This window comes from Alligator sinensis, unplaced genomic scaffold (assembly GCF_000455745.1).
Source record: "Alligator sinensis unplaced genomic scaffold, ASM45574v1 scaffold954_1, whole genome shotgun sequence".
Lineage (NCBI taxonomy): Eukaryota > Metazoa > Chordata > Crocodylia > Alligatoridae > Alligator > Alligator sinensis.
This window is the reverse complement of record NW_005842228.1, coordinates 367,765-391,849: the sequence shown is the minus strand read 5'-3', so window position 1 is coordinate 391,849 and position 24,085 is coordinate 367,765. Positions and strand designations below refer to the sequence as shown.

The following is a 24,085-nucleotide window of genomic DNA, read 5'->3' as shown; positions in this document are numbered from 1 at the left end:
AGCAGGATTAGAACTATACCTCCAAGAAATTGAATTTTAGCCTAATTTCATTAGAGATCTTTCTCCTTATCTTAATTTGCTAATTTGGAAGCTATTTCAGTCTGTTTACTGGTCTTCGTTGGCTGTCTTGAGTGTATATTAACAAACTACTTGTCCTTGTAGTGACAGGACAAGGATCATAATATGCTGAAGTTAATCCTCTTTCAAGTATGTGCACTAGGTAATATTTGGGGTATTCATATCAGCTGACAAGTTGATGGAGCTTGATTTCTTTGGTTTAATTTTAATAAGAAAAAAATCCATGCTAATAGAATATCGAATGAAACAAATTTGTAGATTAAGTTCTTTGCAGAAGAGGTAGAATTGGTAGGAACCCACACAATGAATAATGCTCTTAAGCAACTGGAAGTCACTGCTGCTTTGACTTTGGCCATTTTTTTTTTAAACAAGGCTCTGGCTAATAAAGGCCACAGACACTATCACTTGCTCTAGGGTATCTTGTATTTACAAATCCAGTCAGGAAATCCTGTCCCTGATATTAGCAGTCTAAACTGAATAGTGAAAAAGATTCAGGAGCCACTTCATACAAATAGATATTTAAGAGAAGAAGAAATGCAGAAGCAAGGGAAGGTTTGTCCCCTCAGTCCACTTTTGAAGTTGGCATTTCTCCATGCTGACCATTTTAAGACACTTTGATTAGGATATTACAGAGCTACCTGGTGATAAATTGGAGAAATGGACATAAGAGGTTATGGGGGAATGAGGTCCATTTTGCTGCATGTGGGTGAATCAAACAACTTCTTGGGGAACAGATTTTCTAGCTGTTTCATAATTTAAATGAAATCTCCATAAACCGAAGGGAAAAGAGATGTACAATTTGCTTTTTAGATTTGAAAAAAATGAACCAATTCAAAATGGACTGATCACTTCCTGGATCTTGATAGCTCAGGAAAAATATCAGTTGAAAATGCCTACCCCTGATTTAGACAATGTTTTTTGGCCAGAGTGCCGAATAAACCACAGTGTCTACCTTGGAAGGTTCTGGAGTGCCGAGCAGCTGTTTGCAGCCTCCCAGCTGCAGCCACCCCACAGACCCCGGTCTGCTTGCAGCAGGGCTTGCAGCCTTCCAGCCGCCTGCTGGGAGCAGTCTGGGCTCCATGGCTGGCAGCAGCTGCTTAGAGCCTGAGCTGGCAGTGGTGTGCTGAGCAAAATGGCTTTGCATGTCGTGCTCGACACCCGTGCCAGGGGTTGCTGAACCCTAGTCTAAATTGTACAGTGATTATTGCCAAATAAAAATCCAGGTAACAGAGTTGGGGGAAAATGGTATTACCAAATTTAGGTTATTATGCTAGACAGAGGATAACTCAACTGGTCAAGAATTAGGGTCTTGATTGCTCTATGAAGTAATGCACATTTGCAGAGGGCATAGGTAATAGTAAGAACATGTTCCTTTTCTCTCCTCATTCACCAGTGCTTAAACTTTAGTATAAGTTTAGATCCTGAAAATAATTGTAGTACCGTAACAGTGAACTCTTCCTGGCAGGTAACAAAATATTGTTTGCAGACAAGCTATGGTACTAATCCAGAATAGGAATAATCTCTAGGCCTGGGTTTGGGGCTAGAACAGGGGTGTGCAAAACGTGGCCTGCCAACTGATTGCATCTGGCCCACAGCACTCTGCATGGGGCCAAGCCCTGCCCACTTTTGCCTGGGGCAGCCAGCGCTGTGCACCTGCCCGCACCTGCCCTGTGCCTGCTGACAGCATGGCCCTGGCCAGCATGCACAGCTTCCTGGTAGGGCTGCCGCTGCTGCAGCCACCCAGGTATTGCTTTGCTCCCTGTCTCCAGCAGCTCTTCCTCCTCCTGCCCCTGCTGTGCTGCTATGGGAAGCAGGTCGCACAGGGAAACAGTGGGGGCTGGGGGGACATGTGCCAGGCACCACATGCCCAACCACGCAGGGGGAGGCTGCAGCCAGCTAGGCCCTGCCCCATTGTGTGGGGCTCCAGCTCCTGGTTGCCTTCCACCCACTTGCCTGCCTAGCATGATAAGCAGTAACCTGTGGGCACGTGGTGCCTGGCATGCATCCCCAGTGGCTCCTGCTGCTTCCGCATGCTACCTGCTGCCTGGAGCAGCACAGTAAGGGCAGGAGGAGGAGTTGCTGCTGGAAGTCGGGCCAGGGGGGTGGCAAGCCAAGCAGAACTTGGATGGCCACTGTGGTAGTAGTAACAGCCCTGCTGGGAAGCTGTGGGTGCTGGCTGGAGCCATGCCGTCCACAGACGTGGGGTAGGTGCAGGCTAGACCACGGCATGGGCTGCCCCAGGCAGGAACGGATGGGGTTCAGCCCCATGCAGAGCACCGCAGGGGCAGCCATGGGCCAGATGTGGGGGTGTGGATGGCAGACTGCACCTGCTCACAATGCCTGGGGGAGCTCTGCATGTGTCCCCTGCCCCATCTCCATCCCTCTCCCCACCCCTGGCCAGCTTCTGGGACCTAGTGCACAGGCAGCCTCCCCTTGCCGCACACATAAGCGCACATCCCCCACACACAATATAACAAGAGTAAAAGTTTATTTTTAGTTTTTATGCAATTGCTTCTATATGCTACTGAGAAAAAAAAATCAGGACAAAAATTTATTTTTTGAAATACAGTTAAAATGTGTTATACTAGATATTTGATTTTTAGTGTATGGTACTTTTTATCTATAACTTGTTAAAATTATATCTTCTAAAAGATTTTGTGTGTGCAGCCCTCAGTAGCTCACCAAAACTTGTTCAGTGACCCCCCAGTCATAGGTGACACGTATGAAATAATTACCCACTCCCAGGCTAGAAAGTGGTCAGAAATAGGTGCAAGAAACAGTATGGCTGAACTGGAATTTTAAGAGAGCATGCAACCTAACAAATTTGATTTTTAAACACCTAAGGATGTCAGAATTCAACAGATTCATAAAGCTTAAGCCAAGTGTAATATTTATTCTTTACAAAATAAAAGGAACCACAGTAAAGTCCAAGAAGCTCTCAAAGGTTTATATCAAAGCAGCTCTTTTCTCCTAAATGGAGTAAGGTAATCCATTATAGGGAGTTTAAAATAATTAAGAAAATTTTACTTGGGAAAACAAGTCAGTGGCTATTATTTGCATATAAAGAAATTCTTTGATTTTTTTTTTTTTGTTTTGTTTTTTTTTGTTTTTTTATAGCTCCCCTTGCATGTGCAAAACAGGAAAACCAGATATGTGGCTAACTGATGCTATTTTGTATACAGGCAGTCCTCAGACTTATGACACAATTGGTTCCTGAAAACCGAGTCTTAAGTCAAAACGTTGCAACTCAGAACCAATTTTCTTATAAGAAACAATGTTATAAATGGGGGATTGGTTCCTGAATCAAGGCCTGATACCAACTTTCACTAAAAATACCCCAGAGTTTTGTACTTGATTAATTATAGATGCGTAATATAGCTACGTTAATGTATTTATATTGTAAATAGCAATCACATTGATTTGGAAGGACTTCTTTGAGGTGACTTTGCTGGACTTTTTGAAGGGCTCTTGGCTGGAGTCTTCTCAGGAGTCTCAGCTGCAGGTTTTTCTGGAGTCTTGTCTGCTTTCTTAAAGAAAGTGTCCAAGGAAGTTTGGGCAGATGTTCTCCAGGGAGATGAGCGATGCAGCAGACTTGTTCGCTGGCGTGGCGTTGCATTGGATCAAGCATTGTAAAGTCGAAACTGATGTCATAAAGTTAAAACAGAGTGTCAGTTTATAAACGTTGTAAGTGTGAAACGTTGTAAGTCGAGGACTGCCTGTATTACAAGAGCTGAGACGCAAGCCATGTTACTATCTTTAGTGAAGGAACTCTTACAACTTTAAGCTAACCATTACTCTTCTGTAAGCCATGGATCTGTCATGCTAGTTGTTATGAGGCACTTCTTAAGAACATTTAATATATCTTGTAGTCTCACCTTGTAGCAGTTCTTTTGCAATTCATTGGTTTCTTAAGAGTGTAGCTGTTTCCTGATTCATTGGTTAGCCAAGACTATGAAAAGGAATACATGAAATGTAAGTATTACAGTTAATAAAGAATTTTTACTTGCTTTACACAACAAAAGGTAGTCAGCAGCCCAGGGGATTTTCCCTCAGCTTCTGAAACCTGAATCCTACAAGCTGCTTTGTATCAGTTGACCTGTGTACACACAGGTGCTCTGTTGACTTAATTGGAGCATATCTGCCACTAGAAAGCAATTTTCAGGGACTGACACCAAATTGCTGCTTGGAATGTTACATGACCTTGCCTAGCTATGGCAACATTTTATTTTAAATATAAGAGGTCATGTAAGTTCACCAAATAGAAATTCAGAGGACATAACCTTATCTGGGTGAATGGCACCTTGAAAGCATTTACTATAATATGCTTTTTTTCAAAACTTTTGCATTTACTTTTAGATTGGTAGCAATCGCACTTCTGTACTTGGAACAGGAAGACGCTTTTTGGTGTCTGGTAACAATAGTGGAAGTTTTCATGCCTCGTGACTATTATACCAAAACTCTGCTAGGATCCCAGGTATGTGTTATACCTTGAAAAATGGAACTAAGATAGAATTGTGCAGTAACTGTGGCTTTGAAAATAAAATGGGAGATGATTTCCTCCTGCACAAAGCGGGGATTATGGTATTTGGTTGATGGGTAACTCTTAAGTGCCTAGTATGGTAGGCCTGATGGGCCTCTATGCTGTCATAATCTGCAATAAGTGATCTGCTTTGAATCAAGTACAGAGCTCTGTAAGTCTTTAGCAGTAATAACAGCATGTCTGTGCTCTTTCTTTAGGTGGACCAGCGAGTGTTCAAGGATTTAATGAGTGAGAAACTGCCACGGTTGCATGCTCACTTTGAACAGTACAAAGTTGACTACACACTCATAACTTTTAACTGGTTTCTGGTGATATTTGTAGACAGTGTGGTTAGCGACATCCTCTTTAAAATATGGGACTCCTTCCTGTATGAGGGACCAAAGGTGAATTGCACAAGCTAAATATTTTTTTCAGTTGTCAGATCTTGTTATTGGGTACTGTGGTGTTAATATTACTCGTGGGGGTGTTACACCTTGCAAGTTTGTTAAAGAGCTGATCTGAACCCTGGATGGGCAGGGGTTAACTTATTAAAATATCCAGCAACTGCTTTCAGTCAAACTCTTTCTATTTTGCATCTAAATTTTGTCATTGAAATTTGCTACATAATTTTAATTATGAAGAAGAAAACTCAGGCATTTATTTCTCTTGTGTAAAAGCAGGAGAGGGAGAAATGAACAAATATGATGAGTGTTTTCTGCTTAGTAAAGGCCAAAAACATTTATCATAGTTTCATTATAGTTTCATAGTTGGTAGGGTCGGAAGGGACCTGAACAGATCGTCAAGTCCAACCCCTGCTGTGGCAGGAAAAAGTACTTGGGTTAAACAACCCCAGCAAGGTGTTCGTCAAACCTCCTCTTAAAGACCCCCAGGGTAGGAGCCAGCACCACTTCTCTTGGAAGTTGGTTCCAGATTCTAGCTGACCTGACAGTGAAGTAGCACCTCCTGATGTCTAGTCTGAATCTACCCTCAGCCAGTTCGTGACCGTTATTAGTAGTCACTCCTGGTAGTGCTCAGGGAAACAGGGACTCCCCCAATGTCAGCTGGTCCCCTCTGACTAGTTTGTAACAGGGCACTAGATTCCCCCCCCTCAGCCTTCTCTTGTGGAGGCTGAACAGGTTCAGGTCCCTTAGCCTCTCCTCGTAGGGCCTGCCCTGCTGCCCCCTTATCATGCGGGTGGCCCTCCTCTGAACCCTCTCCATGCTGTCCACAGCCCTCCTGAAGTGTGGCGCCCAGAACTGGACACAGTACTCCAACTGCAGCCTGACTAGTGTCGCATAGACAGGGAGGATCACCTCCTTGGACCTGCTTGAGATTTATCTGGATGCATGACAAGGTGCGGTTGCCCTTCCTGACCGCATTCCCACACTGTTGGCCCATGTTCATTTTGGCATCAATAATGACTCCAACATCCTTTTCTGCCTCTGCACTGACAAGAAGGGAGTCCCCCAGCCTGTAGGTATGCTGCGGGTTCTTCCTCCCCAGGTGCAGACCCTTGCACTTGTCAGTATCAGGGCTCATATTTTCCTTGTTGTTGTGTAGTGGCTTTTATTTTAGTGTTGGAACTCTGAAATAAAGATGGCAGGAAGCAGAGATACTAGAAAGTGCAAATCTTTGCTGCAAGTGATATTGAACTGCCTCTCTCTCTACAGCAAATATTTGTTTTTGCACAGACGTTAAAACTGCATCTATAGATACTCATCAAGATTACCTAATCAGCTTCTCCCTTGGCCTTCTCTCAAGTCAGTGTTCCTTTTACAGTTTATATCTCTTTTTAAAACAATTAGCTGAATCTCATGATGTCGCAATGCATATATGTGGAGTAGAAATGGATAAGCTTTCTGGATCCATTCCAGCATGAAGGAAGGATCTTTATGCCTTTTCTGTTTCCTGCCAAAAACTGATTTGAGCAAATATTAGCAAAAGTTGAAGAATTTACATGTCTCTTCTTTCTGCCACATCTTGCAAGAGTTCAGATAATCCATGAAGCAAGATACTACTGTGCCAGGCAATGAAAAGCAGTGTTGCAGCTGTGTGGGTCAAACAACGCACATGAATGTGAAAAAGAATGCTAATTAGTTTTATATGTGCATGTGACCGTGAATGTTGCATTCAATGTAACATTATATATATATTTTTTTACTATCAGGTAATTTTCCGTTTTGCCCTGGCACTTTTTAAGTATAAAGAGGAAGACATTTTAAAACTGCAAGATTCAATGTCGATATTCAAGTATCTTCGGTACTTCACTAGGACTATTCTTGATGCTAGGTAAGTATTTCCAAAATGTATTACAAGTCAATGCAGGTTCCAGAAACTGATATAGCAGTTAATTTTTTCTCCGTGCCTAATATGAATGGAGTTTTTAGTGGAAGATTTTGATGCTTGGTTTGTGGGGGTGGGGGGGAGGTCATCTTCTGAGGTTTACACAGAGTTGTAGAGAGGGCTTCATAAAAAGATGTTGACTACACACTGAATTATTTGGTGATTTTTAAAAAAAAATTTTAAAGTAGGATTACTTAAGCTCCTATGAACTTTTAAAATATATTGCTAGGGCATGTTTGCTGAAACAGATTAATCTAAGACTGTCGCATTCTAATTCTTTTTTCATGCTTTTAAATTTGGGTCTGGTATTCTGACATTCCCGAAAAGTTCCAGCGAGGACAAATCTCAGTGTACAAAAGCTGATTACTATGCACTGAATTCTGTTTCTTTTTTAAAGCCCACTCTGCAACTAACCTTTAAAACTTGTAGGAGAGTGCCACCTTGTGTAATTTAGTGTACAGAACTTTGGTCAGAGTACAGTGGCAGTGTGTGGCAGTTTACAAGACACTTGACTAAAAACAGACATGATTTAATTATTTTAGATTCTTTATTCCACCTTTTTATTCATAAAATTACTTTTAACCATATTTCATGATTTTATAAAATTAACAATGAAAGCACATGCAGAGTAATCACTGTTACGGGGGGGCATATATGTATTTAGTCTTGCACAAAAGAAGGCATGTCTTCCTAATCGTAGTACAAAGAACAAGAACCTTATAGGATTCCTGAACACTTTGAGCAGGCTGGAAGAATTGATATTTATTTCTTTCCACTAGAATATATTTCTGAGTTTTAAGCTATTAACTAGATGAATTTTTATTAACATGTGCCTGTGTGTGCCTTTGGAATAACAGACAGGATAACAAGTTGTGTACCTAATTGTTGTCTCAAACTGCTAAAAGTGTGCCCCAGGTGACACACAAAGCTACTGCAGAGTGTTTTTAGACAGAAACTAGGAAATATTTTTTGTGTACCCCCAAGTCGTGTAAGAATACCAGTGTAGGAAAAGCTCAGCTTTTCAATAGGCAAAATGCATGCCCTCTTAAGAGAGAACCATCTAAAATATAATATAATATAATTAATTATAATATAATGATGATTATAATTATAATAGTATATATTTATAACTGGGGCCTAATTTAAATCGCAGGCCCAGCTTGCAGCACAGCAGCTCCTTTAATCTTGGAGTCCCGTTTCTCTCCGCCACCCCCTCCCAATGCTCCCCTCCTCCCTCTGCTGTCTGGTAGGGGTGCCCCACTGCTTGCTCCTGATAGCCAGGATGCATATACCATGGTTTTAAATATGCTGTGATTTCTTTCTTTCTCTCTGTCTGTCTCTCTGTCCTGGGTGGCAGCAAGAGGCAAAAACTTCCTGGCAACAGGACTAAGCAGTGAGTGACAGGGCTGACAGCCTGTCCACCAATTAATGGCAAGGGAGGCATATGGGGGGGGGAGGGAGGGAGACTCCAAGATTCAAGGAGCCTCCACACCACAAGCTAAGGCCATGATTTAAACCAGGACCTAATTATAATATAGTATCTTTCAGTAAAGGCTGGGTTCATTCAGTGAAGAGCTGGAAAACACTACAAGAGGGGAAATGGGATGTAATAAAGATCTATCATCACAGCTGCAGATCAGCAAAATAGAAGTTAAATAACTTAGGCAAAGGAGCTGTTTCGATACCTTCTTGGTCTCTTGCAGTGTAGTTCGTTATTTATGGTCCCGGGGTCTCCCATTGCATTTTTTTTGCAACCACTGATCTAGAAAGAATATTCAGGTGTAGTAAATGATGTACTCTGGTTATCCAAAGCTTGATTACATCTCCCTGTCACTGGACTGAGGTGCTTAACACCACAGCACAGTATAGAATTTGCAGTGGGCTTTGCAGGTTGGCCAGCATTTATGGGGTCATTCTTCATCTCACCTGCTCATATTGAAACTGGCAGCTCTTTAGTACTCTGTTGCAATTTCAGCACTTCATCCAAGACCCACCAAGAATGTGGGGGCAACACCAGAGTTGCATTTCACCTTCTGTACAAAGTACTTTACTGAATGCTATTTAAAGAACATGGATGTCAATGATTGTCTTGTAACTGTACGATCTTTCAGGAAACTGATCAGTATTGCTTTTGGGGATCTCAACCCTTTCCCACTGCGGCAGATCAGGAACCGGAGAACCTACCACTTGGAGAAAGTGCGTCTTGAACTAACCGAACTTGAAGCCATTCGTGAGGACTTCCTTCGTGAACGAGAGACCAATGTAGAAAAAAGGGACCTTATCAGTGATGATGAAGAAGACAACTGAAGAACTCATGACTTATACTTTCTTGGAAGGGGTGGGGTGGGAAATCATGACCAAAGCTTATTGAGATTAATTTCAAATACGGTTCTTTTTTTAATTAATTCTTTAAAATGGAATGTAAAATAGTGGCACTTGGAAATATGCAGGACAGATTTCCAAACTTCAGCACTTTCCTTCAAAAACATTTTTTTTGTATCGGAGGCCAAACCGTTCTGTTTACAGTAGTGTTCATGCAAGTGTCTGTAGAGCACTTAGAATTAATATCTGTTTGTCAGTTAAACAGCTGAGCTGCCAGTTGTTGTGCTGATGAATCCCATCAGTGCCTGCATGTGAAGCAGTAGTAGAGAAGTCTTTACTCCTTAATTACTGAACATGGTTATACATTTTTATAGCACTCTGTATTACTTGGAATGATACCATTTTTCAGTTTCAGGAAGATACGTTTAAAAAAAAAAAAAAGTCTGTCCTGTTGGGAATGAATTGACCATTCTTTATATCAGCTGAGAAGGTATGGAATGAAGCACAGTAAAAGCAGTTTTGCTTTTGCACTGCAGCATTGATGTGGCTAGCTAGACAGATTTTCTGTATATATACTTAAAATAGAAAACAAGTACCCTTTTATTTAAAGTTTTGGTGTATACTGTGATTACGATGCAAACCATAACACTTGTATTTATTTTGGACAGCTGTGTTTTTATATGATCACGTTCTCCTTAATACAAAGGGAAATGTCCACAAGTTCTGTTATTTAATATTTCTCCCCTGGCCTCCCTACTCCTCCGTCCACATCCTCTCAAGAAGCAGCAGCAGTTAAGAAGGATTAAGTTCATCAGAATCCAACAAATATATTGCAGATAATAGTTCATATCAGGGGTTTTTGTTTTGTTTGCTTGAAGTCCTCTTCTCCCTGTCCATGGTCTGAAATAAATGAAATCTGAATTTAAAAAAACCCCAGTCAAGTGATTTCGTTTCCATGAAGCTTTAGCTTTTTTGTGTAATGGTATAATTTAAAGCTCTTGAAGACTAAATGCAGGTAGGAATTGATTAAAGATTCCTTAATTTGTGCAAAAATCTAAAACATACCCCCAAAATATGTGCTGGTGTGAAAGCTGCGCGTGTAGCCCATGAGCCAGCTCGGTGAAACAGCCAGTCATCCACCTAATGTTGTCTCTGGCATTAGGACCATGGAAAGCTTGCTGAGCCCACTATTGTTATTTCGCTTCTTGATGCACAATTAAATGAACAGTAGCAGGACATAATGGATTTCTTTCGTGCTTTCTTAACAAGATTGAATATAGGATTCAAGCAAAAGCTCTCTCGCAAAAAGGTTTTTCATTTCTATGGCAATATACAGGGAGGATTGATGATTAAAAGTAGTCAGTAGTGTAAGCTTGCAGAATTCTTCCATCTCCACTATTTTATTTTACTGAGAAGTGGATAGTTTCTTTTATTCCAGAGCTACTTGTAGCAATAAACAGAATATAGTGGGGGGATATCTGCTGCTGCTTTAAAAAATGTTTAAAAATACAGTTAGTTTAACAGATCAGTTTCATAATTAGCTGACCTCTTCCAGATACCTAAAGAGAAGATGCAACTTATATAATATGTCATTTCAAATAAGGAGCAAGTTCTTTATGCTGACTGGAGAAATCAGGAATGATGATCTTCAGAAATATTTCACTTGTGTTCAAAACTTTCTTGCGTGTATAGTAAAATTCCCCAGTTATTCCTTCTCTTGTACTTGAATTTAGTAGGTAGCCTTTTCATATTATTGCATATACATGATCCTTTTATACTCCCAATTAGAATCACTATATAAATATACCTTCTTTTTTTTTTAATTTCTAATTATATGCTGGCTGTTCAGGGGAGCTGGTCTCTAAACAGATCTGTAATGTAAGGCTATTATTTTCTTTTCAAGTGTTAAACCCATCCATTCCTAAACTTGTTTTAAGCTGTTCTTTAGAATTGCTGCAGTTGAATTGGATAGTTCAGAAGTATGTAGATAGCCAGTTTTTACTAGTCCACCACTCCTGGAGACTGCTGTTTTGAGCCTTGATTACAGACCAGTTCTGTGATTTTATTTTATTTTTTTCAAACTGATCACATTAAAGCCCTCAGGTTATGAAAAGAAAACTATGCTTTGGAAAGCTGCTCAGGAAGTTCTCCAGAGCTAACAGATATACTGAAGAGGGTATTGCTTACAATATCCTAGGTCCTTCCTGGGAAATAATGTTGCTGATTAAACTTAATTTTTTATTCCTGCACGTCATAAAACACTTTGTTTATTCCACAGTTTTTACATGTGAGTAACAACAGATAAGGTCCCTAACATAATCATAACTTGGAGTAAATTAATATAAGATAGTTACAGTAGTTAAAAGGTGTTGGTGACTTCCTGGAAGTCTAGTGTCTATATCTCACTTCTCATCATTACTGGTGCCTTGGACAGAAAGACAGACAAAAACCTAAATGAACAACAGTGACGGCTTTTGTGACTGGCTCTCCCTACAGAATGGAAGTAAGGAGTAGCAGGAACCAACTTAAGAGAAATATTGCTTTGTTTGTGTCTGCTTGTAACTATTCTGTGGGCAAATAGTGGGTTTCTGGTGCTTTTTTACTCTGGCATCTTTGAAGAGCACTAACTCACTTTATTTAAATAAACATGCAAGTTACACACACTCAGTATTTGATCAGGCAAAGCTAAACAGAAATACAGAATGACTTGGTGACTTTCAAAACTGGATTTTATAGACACAGAATGATAACATTTAGGGATAAACTGTCAAAACAGTGCACAAAGATTTAAAACTGCACACCTTCCACTTATTGGAAATTGACCCATTAATGAAAATAGTAAGCACCAAATCTATATTTTGTATGTTTAACATCCCGTTTAACACTTTCATGCATCTTCGCTACAATGAACACGCTGGACTTTGTTTGTTAAAGAATTTCATGATTGTTACATACACGCAAGACCTTTCTTATGCACAGCACCTCATATATGCCTTATGTAAACCAAACCACTAAGATAAGATCCTGAAAACTGTTCTTCCATCCTTATACCTGTATGCATGGTCCTGTTATTTTCTGGTATATTAGACTTAAATATGGTGCACTACACATCTACCTGTTAGTACTGCACGGTGTTCCTATTGCGCCTGTATATACAATATTGGTAGTATTATCATCAAGTGTTATTGGAAAGTTCTTGAACAGTTATAGTAGTCAAGTAGCATTTGCATTTTCACTGCTCTTGTTCATGATGTATATTGTATTATTCCCTGATCCCTGTATGTACCCATGGGAGTGTATTTTAGCAACAAGAGTAGGATTTTGTGGTTTAAAACAGCTAGCAAAAGACAACAGCTGTTCATGAATTTGACATATTAAATCCTATCACAATCATGCTTATTTGTTCAATAAATCTGTTACTGAGAAATTAAAACTAGTCACTTTTCTACTGTGGAGCCAAGTACTGAAAATTTTAATAAATTGTCCCTTAAGTGCCATTTTGTAAATGAAATTAGTGGTGCATGGTACACAAAGCCTATTTTAATCACAAAAGTTAACTGATATTGTTTTGCTAAAGATTCTTGTAAGATTGAAGCAAAAAATAAACCATTTATTACTTTGCATTATACCTTGGCATGGATTCTTGTTTAACTGAAATAACTGCAGGGGCTATCCAAACAGAAGAAGTCTGGAAGTGGAATATGTTGACCCGCTAGCTCCTTTTAAAGATCAAATTTAGATATTAATAGAAAACAATTAAGTGGAGCTAGTCCAAGTACTGTCTACTCTGAAGTAAAGGGAAAGAGGTGGTGAAAGTCATGTTTAAAGGAATTCTTGCTAGTGACACTATTCCTGTGTGAAAGAAACAAAGTAAGTGACAATTCATGTGCTACGAAGGTAGGTGAATGGTACCCATACACTTAACTAACTTTATATTTGCTATCCTAGGCCCTTATTCAGTAAAGCACTTAAGTACATACTATATATAAACAACTTTTTAAAATGCCTTTCTGAATTACAGTGTCACAGAAGTTTAGGGCTGGAAGGGACCTGGTGAGATCATCGGGTCCAGCCCCCCTGCTCTTTGCAGGGAAGACTGCTGGGGTCAAATAACCCCAGCAATGTGTGCATCCAGTCTCCTTTTGAAGGTTATGAACCCTTGCTTGCAACCCAGGTTTCAAAGATATGCTTCTATGAAAACATAGTTATCTGGTAAATAGGATTCTTAAAACTAAAACTTGCAAAAGGTGTTATTTGAGCTAAAGAAGATAAATTTAAGGAAAAAATGTCAAGCAAGCCTACTCCTGATCTCTTCTTTCAGTGGAAAGAAGAAAAAAGTTAGAGGACCCTTTGTGGAAGCACCCTTTGATAGCATCATTCTTCTTCTCACTCACAACTTATGCTTAGTCAATATCCAGCGCTGTTAACTGTAGGCCACTTTTTTATAAATTGTGCCACAACTAATCAGTTGATTTGTTATTCATTTCTGATTCTATGCATCTGACCATGTCTGCCAATAATGCCCCTAATGTACCCTTTTAAAAATATCATCCGTAAGCATAAGTTGATGATGAACCTTCCTATATGAGTCTTTGCTGATCAATTTATTAACTTTGAGTAACAGCACCACAGTTTTGCTGTGTATTTCTCACCTTAGCAACTAGAAACTTTGATTTTGGTCAGCAATGATGATGACATGCTAGCACAGCACTGAAGACATCACATATGCAGTGGAATGAGTTTAAGCAAAATTCATTTTCATATGTAGTCTTAATAGCATCACTAATTCAATGCTCATGAATTTTCATGCTCATATCTGACCATATATTTAGAGCTATAAGGCAGTGCTTCTCAAACTATCTGATGTGGCAAACCGGCAATTTTTTTTCCAGTGGGCCAGGGACCGGTGCCCGGTTCAGCCGGTGGCAGCAGCTGTGTGTAACAGCGCTACACAAATGCGCGACCGGCTGTTTCTTTCTCTTTCCTCACCTCGCATGATGTGACGTCACCTGGAATGTTGGAACATACAAACTGTGGCACTATTACATACCAATGTTATGCTTCTGAAAATATATTTCTTTCTTTCCTGGCAACTCGCTGCAGACCAGAGAATGTATTTCTTTCTTTCCTGGCAACTAAGTGCGGACCGGCAACCAGTGGCTTGTGGACCAGCACCAGTCCGCGGACCACCACTTTGAGAAGCACTGCTATAAAGCATTTATATACATACCTTTTAGTTCTTGGATGCGCCAGAGATCTGCTGCTTCAGAGCAGACTCAATCAAGTCTGCTCTGCGTGGGAGATGACGCACACCACACTGCACTGCTTGCAGTTGTGTAAGCAGCAAAATGCACCACAACCATTTTCTTCATGCTGACACACGTTTTGTCGCTTATACAATTGCAAGCGTCACAGTGCCAGGCGCTCTTCAAAGCAACGCTTGCACATGTAAAAATTCCCGTAGATTCAGTTTTAAGACAGCATAAGCATCTTCTGTCTCTGTTCAAACTTTAAGACTTTAGCTTCCTCAATTATATTTTGAAATGGAAGTTTAGTTATGCTTCCCTAATATCTTAAGGCTGCTAAGCATCTTAACCCAATCTAAAGTTTTACATTAATTTTATAAGCTTAAATATATTAGATATCAAAATGTGTGGTGTGTGAAAGTGAGTTTGTTCACATTTCACTTCCCTCGCAAGATTTAGTTAAAAAAAATATATATATATCTTTTCTGATTGAACAATCTGTTAATGAGTGTATTTAGAATTTCTTTGTAACAGGGATTTTTTTTCTGTTCTCTCCCTTATGTGTCCAAGCTTCCAAATAGTCTTTTTTCAGACAAAGACCAACCTTGAAAAACAGATGTAAAATATTCTTCTGTCTGCAGTGACCTGTCTTACCTAGAAAAATGAAGCTGTTTTGTGTTCTTCATATTTAATGCAAGGTAAGTTATATTTTGGCACTGAAAAGTGCTATAGTGTTTGATGTCTCGGGGGTGGGGTGGAGGCATGTGGAAAAGTTCCTATAAGGAATGAAGATGTAAACCTGGTATTGAACCTGGAATATCAAGACTGCAAACAGGTATGTTGCATGAAAGCTACATATACCAGCTACGTTAATTGTGATCATAATGGTCTTAATTGATTTGTGTCTCCAGTTAAATTTACAGAAGTATGTAAAGGTCAAATTTTTTTCCAAAGAGATTTTTAGACTCTTAAGGACTTTCAAACCCCCTTGACAACCATAGCTTTCCAGGGTGCTTTCCTGCCTAACCACGTTAAGGGCTTTTGAAAATATCTTCAAGTGCCCTTGAAAGCCTGGCCCTAATTTCCATTTTGAAAAACAATCCATAAAGAAGGCAGACCTAAGTGCTTAACTTGCTTTTTGGAAGAGACTTAAATGATCCAGGTGCTAGACGTTATTATTACTGATGTTGTTCCCTTCATCAGTGTTTTGGGGCCAGATGTTTCATCTTGCATGGTCTCTCTCTCACAATGATATCTAATAGTGCACACCACTGTCCTCTAAACTGCCGTGTTCTGACAAAGCAATGAAGTATGAGAACTAGTTCATTTCAAACTCTGCGATTGTGTAACAATACAGGCCAAAGGATACAGAAAAGCAGCTAAGACAGAACATGACTGTGTGACACCTGAGGACCTCCTGTCCTGTATGCTGAAGATAGTTGTCCCAAAGAATCAGGAGTAACCAAATCTGTCATTCAAGTGCATCAAAATATGCAAAGGTGATGTCCTGACTTGAACATTTGGGTGTTATTTGGCTCATGCAGCATAGGTTGCCTTGACCCTGAAAGCCTTAGCAGAGAACGAAGGACACTCCCACTTCCTCTTTGGAATGACTAAGAGCAAGACGCCTGCTGCTAGTGAAATTACACCAATAACATGGGTGTAACTGAAAGAGGTATTGATTGAACCTTTCGGTTTAAGGGGCCAGTCTGCCAATGATGAAGTGTTAATGTTGCATCAGGTAGGATGGGTATAGAAGAATAGCTTGGCACCTGTCACAGCAAAGTAGTGCCAGAAGCAGAGCACAGGTAGGAGGGGGAGGGACACAATAAACAGCAAATATGTAGTATGTGTTTTTTTTAAATCACTAATCCTGTTGGAGAGTAAATTATCTTAAACAGAAGAATTTAAGAACAGCTAGGATTGAGCCTAGCAAGCAGTTTAGAGTGACTTTTGAGAGAGATGCCTGTCAAGTAGGCTCATCTCCCTGGCTTTGATCAACTGGGAAAGCGGCTGGAGGGATCCTCATTTCTGTCTGGGCAAGTCATCTCTACAGAAGAAACTTATGGGATTGGTACTCTGGGGGACTGACACTCTGCTGTTTTGAAGCCCTTATTTATTTAGACAAACAAGATCCTCATGTCATAAACATGTCTTGGCACAGGTTGTATGATTTTCGTCAGTATTTGAATGTATATGACAGCTACCTATATCTTTTCATATGAGTTATGTACAAACTAACTTGTTTAAAGTATTTTACATATTTTTGCATGGACGTTTTAGGTAAGCCCCAGTTAAAAGGTAGCAAGGCTGCTTTGTATCTTCAGAACAGTCCTAAGCAGACACAGGATGTGGTTCTCAGCCTGAGTTAACCAGAGGCTTTTGTGAAGGCTTCTGGGGTGCTTGTTACACCTTCACAGCTTACCAGTAGTTCACACCTGGTGTGGGACTTAGAGAAATGCTGAATAGATCTGAAACTTTGGCCACTTGACCTTGCTGGGAACAGTTACAGCAATGTCATATGCTTTAAAAATTTCCCATCCATAGGGTTGTGGAGGTTATAAAACTAGTCCTTGATGAAAACAAAGAAAAACCCAAAACATATCTGTAACATTAATTGTAACAAGGTCTCCGGCACCAGAAGTCTGTATTTTACTCAGATAATGCAAAGGAAGGGTGTAATGAACCTTAAATATTTTTCTCCCTGGAAGCAAGAAGGCTAAACATTCAAGAAAATTAAAAGGCAAGCTTCTAAAATAGTATTTCATCATAGAAAGGAGCCATGATTCTGTAAAATGTATCCCCAAACATTTACAGGCCTGTCTGGTACCACCAAAGGGTAAGGTTGCTTGCTGCTTTATGTTAAAAGACCCACAATTTCAGCTGCTCATCAGTTTATCAAATGCTAACAATTTGGGAGGAAATTATCAGTTACCTTAGCTTCAAGTCTGCCTCAAAGATTTTTTGGAAAATTGCAGCTAAAATGGCTCAGTTGCTGAAAATGAGGCTAGGACAAATATACATTGATTTGTCTATGTAAAAATATTCTGGTGCCTCTTTTGGCATGGGATTTAGCAAAATCCTTGCCTCTCGCATGTATCTAGAACCATCAAAATTATGTCACTTCCAACACTATTTTTATTTTTTTGGAATAACTCAACTGCCCCTCTGTTTTGTCAATGCCTTTTGCTGTGATGTACCTTTTTTGCTGTTCCTGTGAAAATCTGTCCAAATTTTGGCCATGTTTAAGGGAAAAATGGCTATTTTCACATGTTCACTATTTTCACATGTTGACTTCCAAGAGCTTTGCGGCTTAGTTACCTGAAGATTTTGTCCTCGCCAAGCATGCTCCAACCTAGGGCTAATGGGTGCTGAGCAGGATATTCCCTCCAACTGCAGTTTCCTTCTAGGTGAACTATGCCGGATGTGAGTGGACACCAGAACTGAAAGGAAGAAGTCTCTCTCTTGTGCTTTCAGGTCTCATGCTGATATGCAGGCAGTGTGGAGAAAAAAAAAAGGAAGAGAAGCATTGGGGTAACAGGAGGTTAGGGAGGAAGAAAAGAGACTGATTGTATGAGGAGCTTGTAGGGATAAATTGGGACTGACTGGCAAGGAGATAGAGAATAGGAGTGGCAGGAACACACTGGGACTTGGATAGAAGATGCAGGGGTGAGTAGGCCCCAGGGTAAGAAGATGGGTATTGGGATAAGAAATCTGAGGAATGAAGACTAGGAGTAGATTGGTGTGGAGAACAGGACTGGGTTGAGAAGTTTAGGATGAGGAAGAGAGAGGACTAGGGTAGGGACAGGTTTAGGGAAAAGCATAGAAGCTTAGATCAGTAGCTCTCAACCTTGTTAGACTCAAGGCATCCCTTGCCAGCTCTTAGTTTTCAATCATTTTTTACTACAGAAAAATACTAGAGCAATTCTTCTGTTGCACAATACTCAGACCCCAACAGGTCTCAGAATACTTTTGACACTATGGATTCCCATGTGAAATCTCTGGATTTGTCTTGTGAATTATGTATGAGTATTTGCATATCAAACAGCACTAATATTGTGCAACACCCTTTAAAGGATCCCATGGCACCCTGGTTGATAATCACTGACTTAAAAGAAACTATAAGAAGGATTTGCTCTTATTAGATGCTCCCATCCACAGCTTTGAATGGAGTCCAACACTGAGTCTCATTGTTTCTCCCCCATCAGAGAATATCTGCAAACTTTCTAATAACGTGACTTATCCCCCATCTAATGTGGGATACCATAAGGGTGGTAATCCATTACTGCTGCTGGTTATTCCATTATCTTAAGTGGCAGAGTTTTCTATGATGGACAGTTCCAACCTGGCTGCTGATTTGTGTAGTTCTCCATCTGATGCTACATGAAGGAATTTTTCCTTTTTTCTTTTTTCCATTTTTTTTTTTTCCAAAAACTATGGGGGATGCCAGAATTAAAGTTGCTTTTTCCTTCGTCCCCTGCTTCAGTCGCTGTTCTAGGAATAAACCAGGGTTAAGTAGTGAAAGAGGCTGTTGTCTATAGAATTATGTCATTATTTCTTGCAGAAGTTGGAAGATGCCTCTTCAGTGTATCAGTGAACCACAGGGAAGGAAAGGAGGGTCTCCTGGTTAAGACATTTGAAAACAACTCTGGAGACCTGACACAGTTCTTTGTGTTGCTGGGCAAATCCTGCAACCCACACTTTGACAGATTGTTACTACTTGTGTATAAGTTTTTATTTGTACCTTTAGTGAATATTTTTTAGATTTATGTCTGTACCTCTGTAAAATGCAGGCTATGATACCCCCTCATTTTTACAGGAGTGCTGTGAAAATCAAATAGTTAATATTTGTGAAGCACTCATTCTCTAGAGCAGTAGTTCTCATGCTTTTTGGACTTGAGGCACCCCTCATTGGACTGAGTAGACAGTGGCACCCAATTTCAAAAACCTAATTTATATATTACAACACTTAACTCCTTGCAGAAAGGCCAAGCTGTGAGGTGGGGGATTGGCCAGGCAGGGGCAAGCCTGCACCTGTATTTACCTGCTTACCTCCTCTCAACTCATGGCACCCTTCAAATAATCTGGAGACACTCCAGGGTGTGTCATCACCCTTATTGAGAATTACTGCTTTAGCAAAGGAGCTCTGTGGAAGAAACCCACAAGGGTTTCCTCTGCCTTCAGAGAAGGTTTTGAATGGTGTGTGGTAAATTGAGTGTAGTGAACAGTGAGGTAAAACAAAACTTTGAGTAGCTATGTTCTAAATTAGCATCTTCTGCTCTGAAATGAATGAGACCAATGTTTTGTGGGGAAAAAAACAGCATGTGTTAATGTAGTTAAATAGGAATGAAGAAAATTGAACTGGCAACCTTTATTCTGGCATTTCCTAACTTTTTTTGAATGCTTGATTTTGATTATTGTCTGTTTAAAAAGATTTGTATGCATGTAATATAAACATCTCCAGTATAATCTGCTTTTATAACAATTCAAATAACAATGGGGAAGTGACATTCAAAGCAATGTTCTTAAGCAGTGCAAGTGACATTGCATATAAGTTCAGGTGGTATTTTCTTGGTAAGTCTTTTATCAAGCCTGAGTTCTCCTTCAGGAATGTAGCTCATGTGCTTCTGTTACTTCCTGGATGATGTGATACGGAACCTGTCTCACTAGAGTGTGCCCAGCAGACAGGCTACAGTGCTAGTCTCTACAGTTCACTGACTTACAGTGGTTCTCAATATCAGTAATGGGCCACTTGCTTTGAGATCCATTTAACATCCGTTCTCTTATCTGTTCTAATTGTCTTGGATTCATGTGACTTCTCAGGCAATCAAAGCAAAATCATCTACAGCTAAACCTTTTTTCACAGGACCTGCAACTGTCCTGAAAGACCAGACATTTGTGGTAATCACTCTGTATTTGTGCAGACTTGTATATGAGCATAAAGTTACTAATTCCAGTGTAATTACTTTGAGATTCTTTAATGAATTGTTACATATAATAGCTGGACAATGTTCATTGTTTATGTAGGATGCATGTTTTACTTTACAAGCCCAGAGGACAGCAGAGTGTTCATAGGACCACCTTAGTAGGGTACCATAAATCTGGAATTAATGGGAATACAAAGCTCTAGTTTCATAGTGGTGTTCTTGATGGAGATGGATGCAATGAACTCCCCAGCCATAACCCTTTCGCAGTGGTCAAAGTAGACTGAAATCGGAGAAAGGACTTTTGATATGGAAAGAAGAGCCAAGGAAGAAGCGAAGGTGTGGAGCTATACATACCAAAGCCCTAGAAAGGACTCTTTCCTCCTTGCACCCTTTACTTTAACTTTTGGGGAAGCAGGAGGAGGTTTGTTCTCTTGCTTTGGATATGATTATAGATGTTACAGTGGAAAAGCTTGCAATAAAGGACAGAGGCTCTATCTAGACGAGGTGTCAGAAGGTGAAGTAATAGAACCTGAGAGGGGTTAATTAGGTAGAAGTCAGGACAAGGTGGCACCTTTGAAATCTGACTTGTTCAGAGAGGCATGCGCTTTTGTAGGCTACAGACTAGTACCTCTGCTCTCTGCAAGTCCTTTTATAGCCTACTTTGTCAGATGCTATAAACAGACTTGCAGAGAACAGGAATACTAGGCCATAGTCTATGAAAGCTCATGTCTCTGAACTAGTTGATAAGGTGCCACCTTATCCTGCCTTTGTTATTCAGTTGGTAGAGCACTCAACCATATTTGAAAAGCACTTGCAAGTTTGAGTGTTGAAATAAGGAATGTTTTTTTCTCGCCTTCTCCCTGGGCAGGACCAAACAAAAAAAGGGTGAATTTTCCTTGAGGGTTTTTGCCATGATGAGTGTGTTGTCTGTATTGAGAGTGAGGAATCTTGCTTTTAAAGAGAACTGGGTTCTTCCATTGACCTCTTGGAGCCTTTAGGCTTCCACCCATTTCCTCCACTTAATTTTTCCCTGTTCAGCATCATGTAATACAGATACTTTCCGTTGGACTGGGAGAACGTGGTGAAACTTGTTCAGAGTCCAAGTGCACCACTCCCTAGACAACTAGAAAGGGGTCAAAATTGAGTTCCGCTGACTTGGCTTCAGTTTCTAGTCCAATTCTTTTTTTCTCTCCAAGTACTTTGCACTGCAGCAAATAGCAGCACTGGCACAAATCCATAACATGTGGCAGAGCAAAATAATTCTGAATTCATTATAGCTGGAAATCCTTGGAGGGGAATTAAGTACCTAAAGAGAGAGAAGCCATTATGCAAGTTTTAGCTGCAGTAGGGTGTTTTTTCGGGGGGAAGGCGGAGCGGGCTTTAACAGAGAAAAGGTACCTGCACACTTGGAAAGGGCATTTATATGCAGTTCCCCATAACTTGTTAATTAGAAGTTATTAATGTGTACTGTTAATGTCTTAAAGGGTTGGATGCTAACCTACAAGGGAAGGATTTCAGCAGACAAACAGTATTAGTACTTAGCACTGTAATTGTCTGCCAAAAAGAAAAGGAAAAACCTGGTTGTCCAGGGTTAAAAGGGTCTATTTAATGCAATAGAAAGTATGCAAAAAATATTCTTAAACCCCATATATCCACAAGGGAGAGTTCTAAAAACAATGGCAAAAACATCTCCCTGCAATAGTTTCTCTCATGGCATTTTGAACTAGGAGCCCATGTCAAACCAGGAAGATCCAAAGGGGCATTTGTATTGAATTCAACATCAATATGTAGTTTCTTAAAACAATTAAGAATCTCCAAGCTTGTACAAAATCAGGTTTTAAAATGTGTGGATTAATAATGTTTCAATAAATTCTAGTAAAAATGAAATGGCCCCCTCATGAACAATGTGTTGTCAGGGCCCTAGTCTCTCTCTCCCTCTTCAGGAAGAATGTACCCTGAACCCGTTAAAACAGGTCTGTTCTCTACAAAGTGAAATATTTCCCAAACATCTCAATCTCTTTCATGTTTTGTAAAAGCAGGTTGTGCTTTTGTATCACAGCCGTGAAAGTATAGTACTGGTGCCAATATGAACATCCTGATGTGATTATTTGTCCTGAAGGCTAGCTACCCAAAAAATGGCTTTTTTAATCTCGTGGCATTGACTGAGGTCCTTTTCAGCTCTTACTGAACCGTTGTGCTCTCATAAGGGTGAACATTTGCCCATGTCCTTAGTCAGATGTTCCACACTCCTTTTTGCAGTGCAGCTGGAGTTCACATCTAAGCTGCATACCTAAATAAATAGTAGAGGGTGAAGCTTATTTTTTGAGGCAGCCCTATTGTATTTTTGGCACAAATTAATAAATTGAATTACATTGATTGCCAGCCTGATTATGTTTGAAATATGGAGCAGAAAATGTGTCCTCTCTCTATCTGAAAAGGAACAGTAAGTTTCAAATAAGGAACAGCTGTTAAGGTGTCCAAGAAGTTACCTGTGGACTACATAGCTGCTGCCCTCCAACCTAGAAGTGGCCATAGTTCTGATGCTGCATGGATTAGGGCAGGGATGGGCAAAATTCTGTCTGGCCCACGGGTCACCTAAAAAAATTAGAAAATTAATATTAATCTGCCCCTGGCTGCCTGGCAAGCCATCGAGGGCTGCATGACAAAACTCAGTAAGTGGCTCTCTGCCCAAAATAATTGCCTGCACCTGGATTAGGGTCTCAGTCCAGCAATCTGAGCTGCTTGAGTGGACCTCTGGATTTGCATTCACTCGCCTGGACCTTGTCGTAAGTGCCAAGAATCCACCTCTGGGTTACAAGGACAGGAGTTTTTAAAAGTGCTTGGTCAAGAGACTAGGCCTCTTAAAAAGATTCCCTGATTTTCAGTTGACTTTCTCTGTAATTTTAGGCCACCTACCCACTCTGTGCCTCAGTTCATAGAGTCATAGACTGTCAGGGGCTGGAAGGGAGCTCGCAGATCATCAGGTCCAGCCCCCCCCACAAGGCAGGAAGACAACCGGAGTCAGGTGACCCCAGCGAGCTGACTGTCCAGTCTCCTATTGAAAACCTCCAGGGCAGGTGACTGCACCGCCGCCGGAGGGCGCTTCTTCCACAGACCGCGCCCCGTCAGCGCCCTGCCCTGGCTCGCGGGAGCAGAGAGGCAGTGAAGGGACGGACACGCGGGTAAGTACGTGTGAGCTAAGTAAGACTAGGTGAAGATTTAACCGTAGACCTTAATTCTTGGACATCTCTGAACACTCGTTTGGTCCACCTGAGGCACAAAACTTTTCTGTTGTCAGAGAAGTTCATCTGGGGAGAGCAGGAGGGTGCAGCTGGCGGCCGGCCCCGCCTCAAGTGCCAGGGGCTCCCGTGCTTCCATCCCAGCCTCGGCTCCTGCCGCTTTTCCTCTCGCAGCCGAGCCACCTTCGGCTCCTTCCTTTTCAAGTTTCTGACGGGTGCAGGGGACAGCTTGGCACCCTGAACCCTGCGGCCTCCACCACACGGAGCAAACCGGGGGGGGAAGGGAAACCACCTTGATCGCCTGTAAAATCTCACGGCTCTGGAGCCCGTCGCCTGTCCTGTGATCAAAGCGCTTGTTCATCACCCTGAAGCGGCGGCTCGCCGGGGGCGCTCGTCCGCCCGGGCAGGAAA

At 40.9% G+C, this 24,085-nt stretch overlaps 1 protein-coding gene and 1 long non-coding RNA gene across 9 annotated transcripts in view; one reads left to right on the top strand and one right to left on the bottom strand.

The window, feature by feature from the left end:
• Positions 1-12,888, top strand: part of TBC1D2B (TBC1 domain family member 2B) — a 113,893-nt gene extending 101,005 nt beyond the window's left edge. For all 6 annotated transcript variants that reach the window (XM_025208375.1, XM_006027213.3, XM_006027211.3 and 3 more), the window contains 4 exons: positions 4,435-4,552; positions 4,816-5,001; positions 6,765-6,886; positions 9,052-12,888. In XM_025208375.1, coding sequence (XP_025064160.1) covers positions 4,435-4,552; positions 4,816-5,001; positions 6,765-6,886; positions 9,052-9,247 — 622 coding nt within the window. In that variant the 3' untranslated portion in view covers positions 9,248-12,888. The remainder of the gene's footprint in view (positions 1-4,434; positions 4,553-4,815; positions 5,002-6,764; positions 6,887-9,051) is intronic.
• On the bottom strand, positions 3,679-23,617 carry LOC112550862. 3 transcript variants are annotated; one of them, XR_003094920.1, is made up of 4 exons: positions 23,143-23,617; positions 22,925-23,030; positions 17,830-17,993; positions 3,679-4,027 (listed from the first exon to the last, which is right to left on the bottom strand). It is a non-coding gene; the product is annotated as an uncharacterized LOC112550862 (long non-coding RNA). The 3 variants fall into 3 exon arrangements; XR_003094918.1 differs by having other exon boundaries at positions 22,925-23,617; XR_003094919.1 differs by lacking the exon at positions 3,679-4,027 and adding an exon at positions 10,036-10,162 and having other exon boundaries at positions 22,925-23,617.
• Between the last annotated feature and the right edge of the window lie 468 nt (positions 23,618-24,085).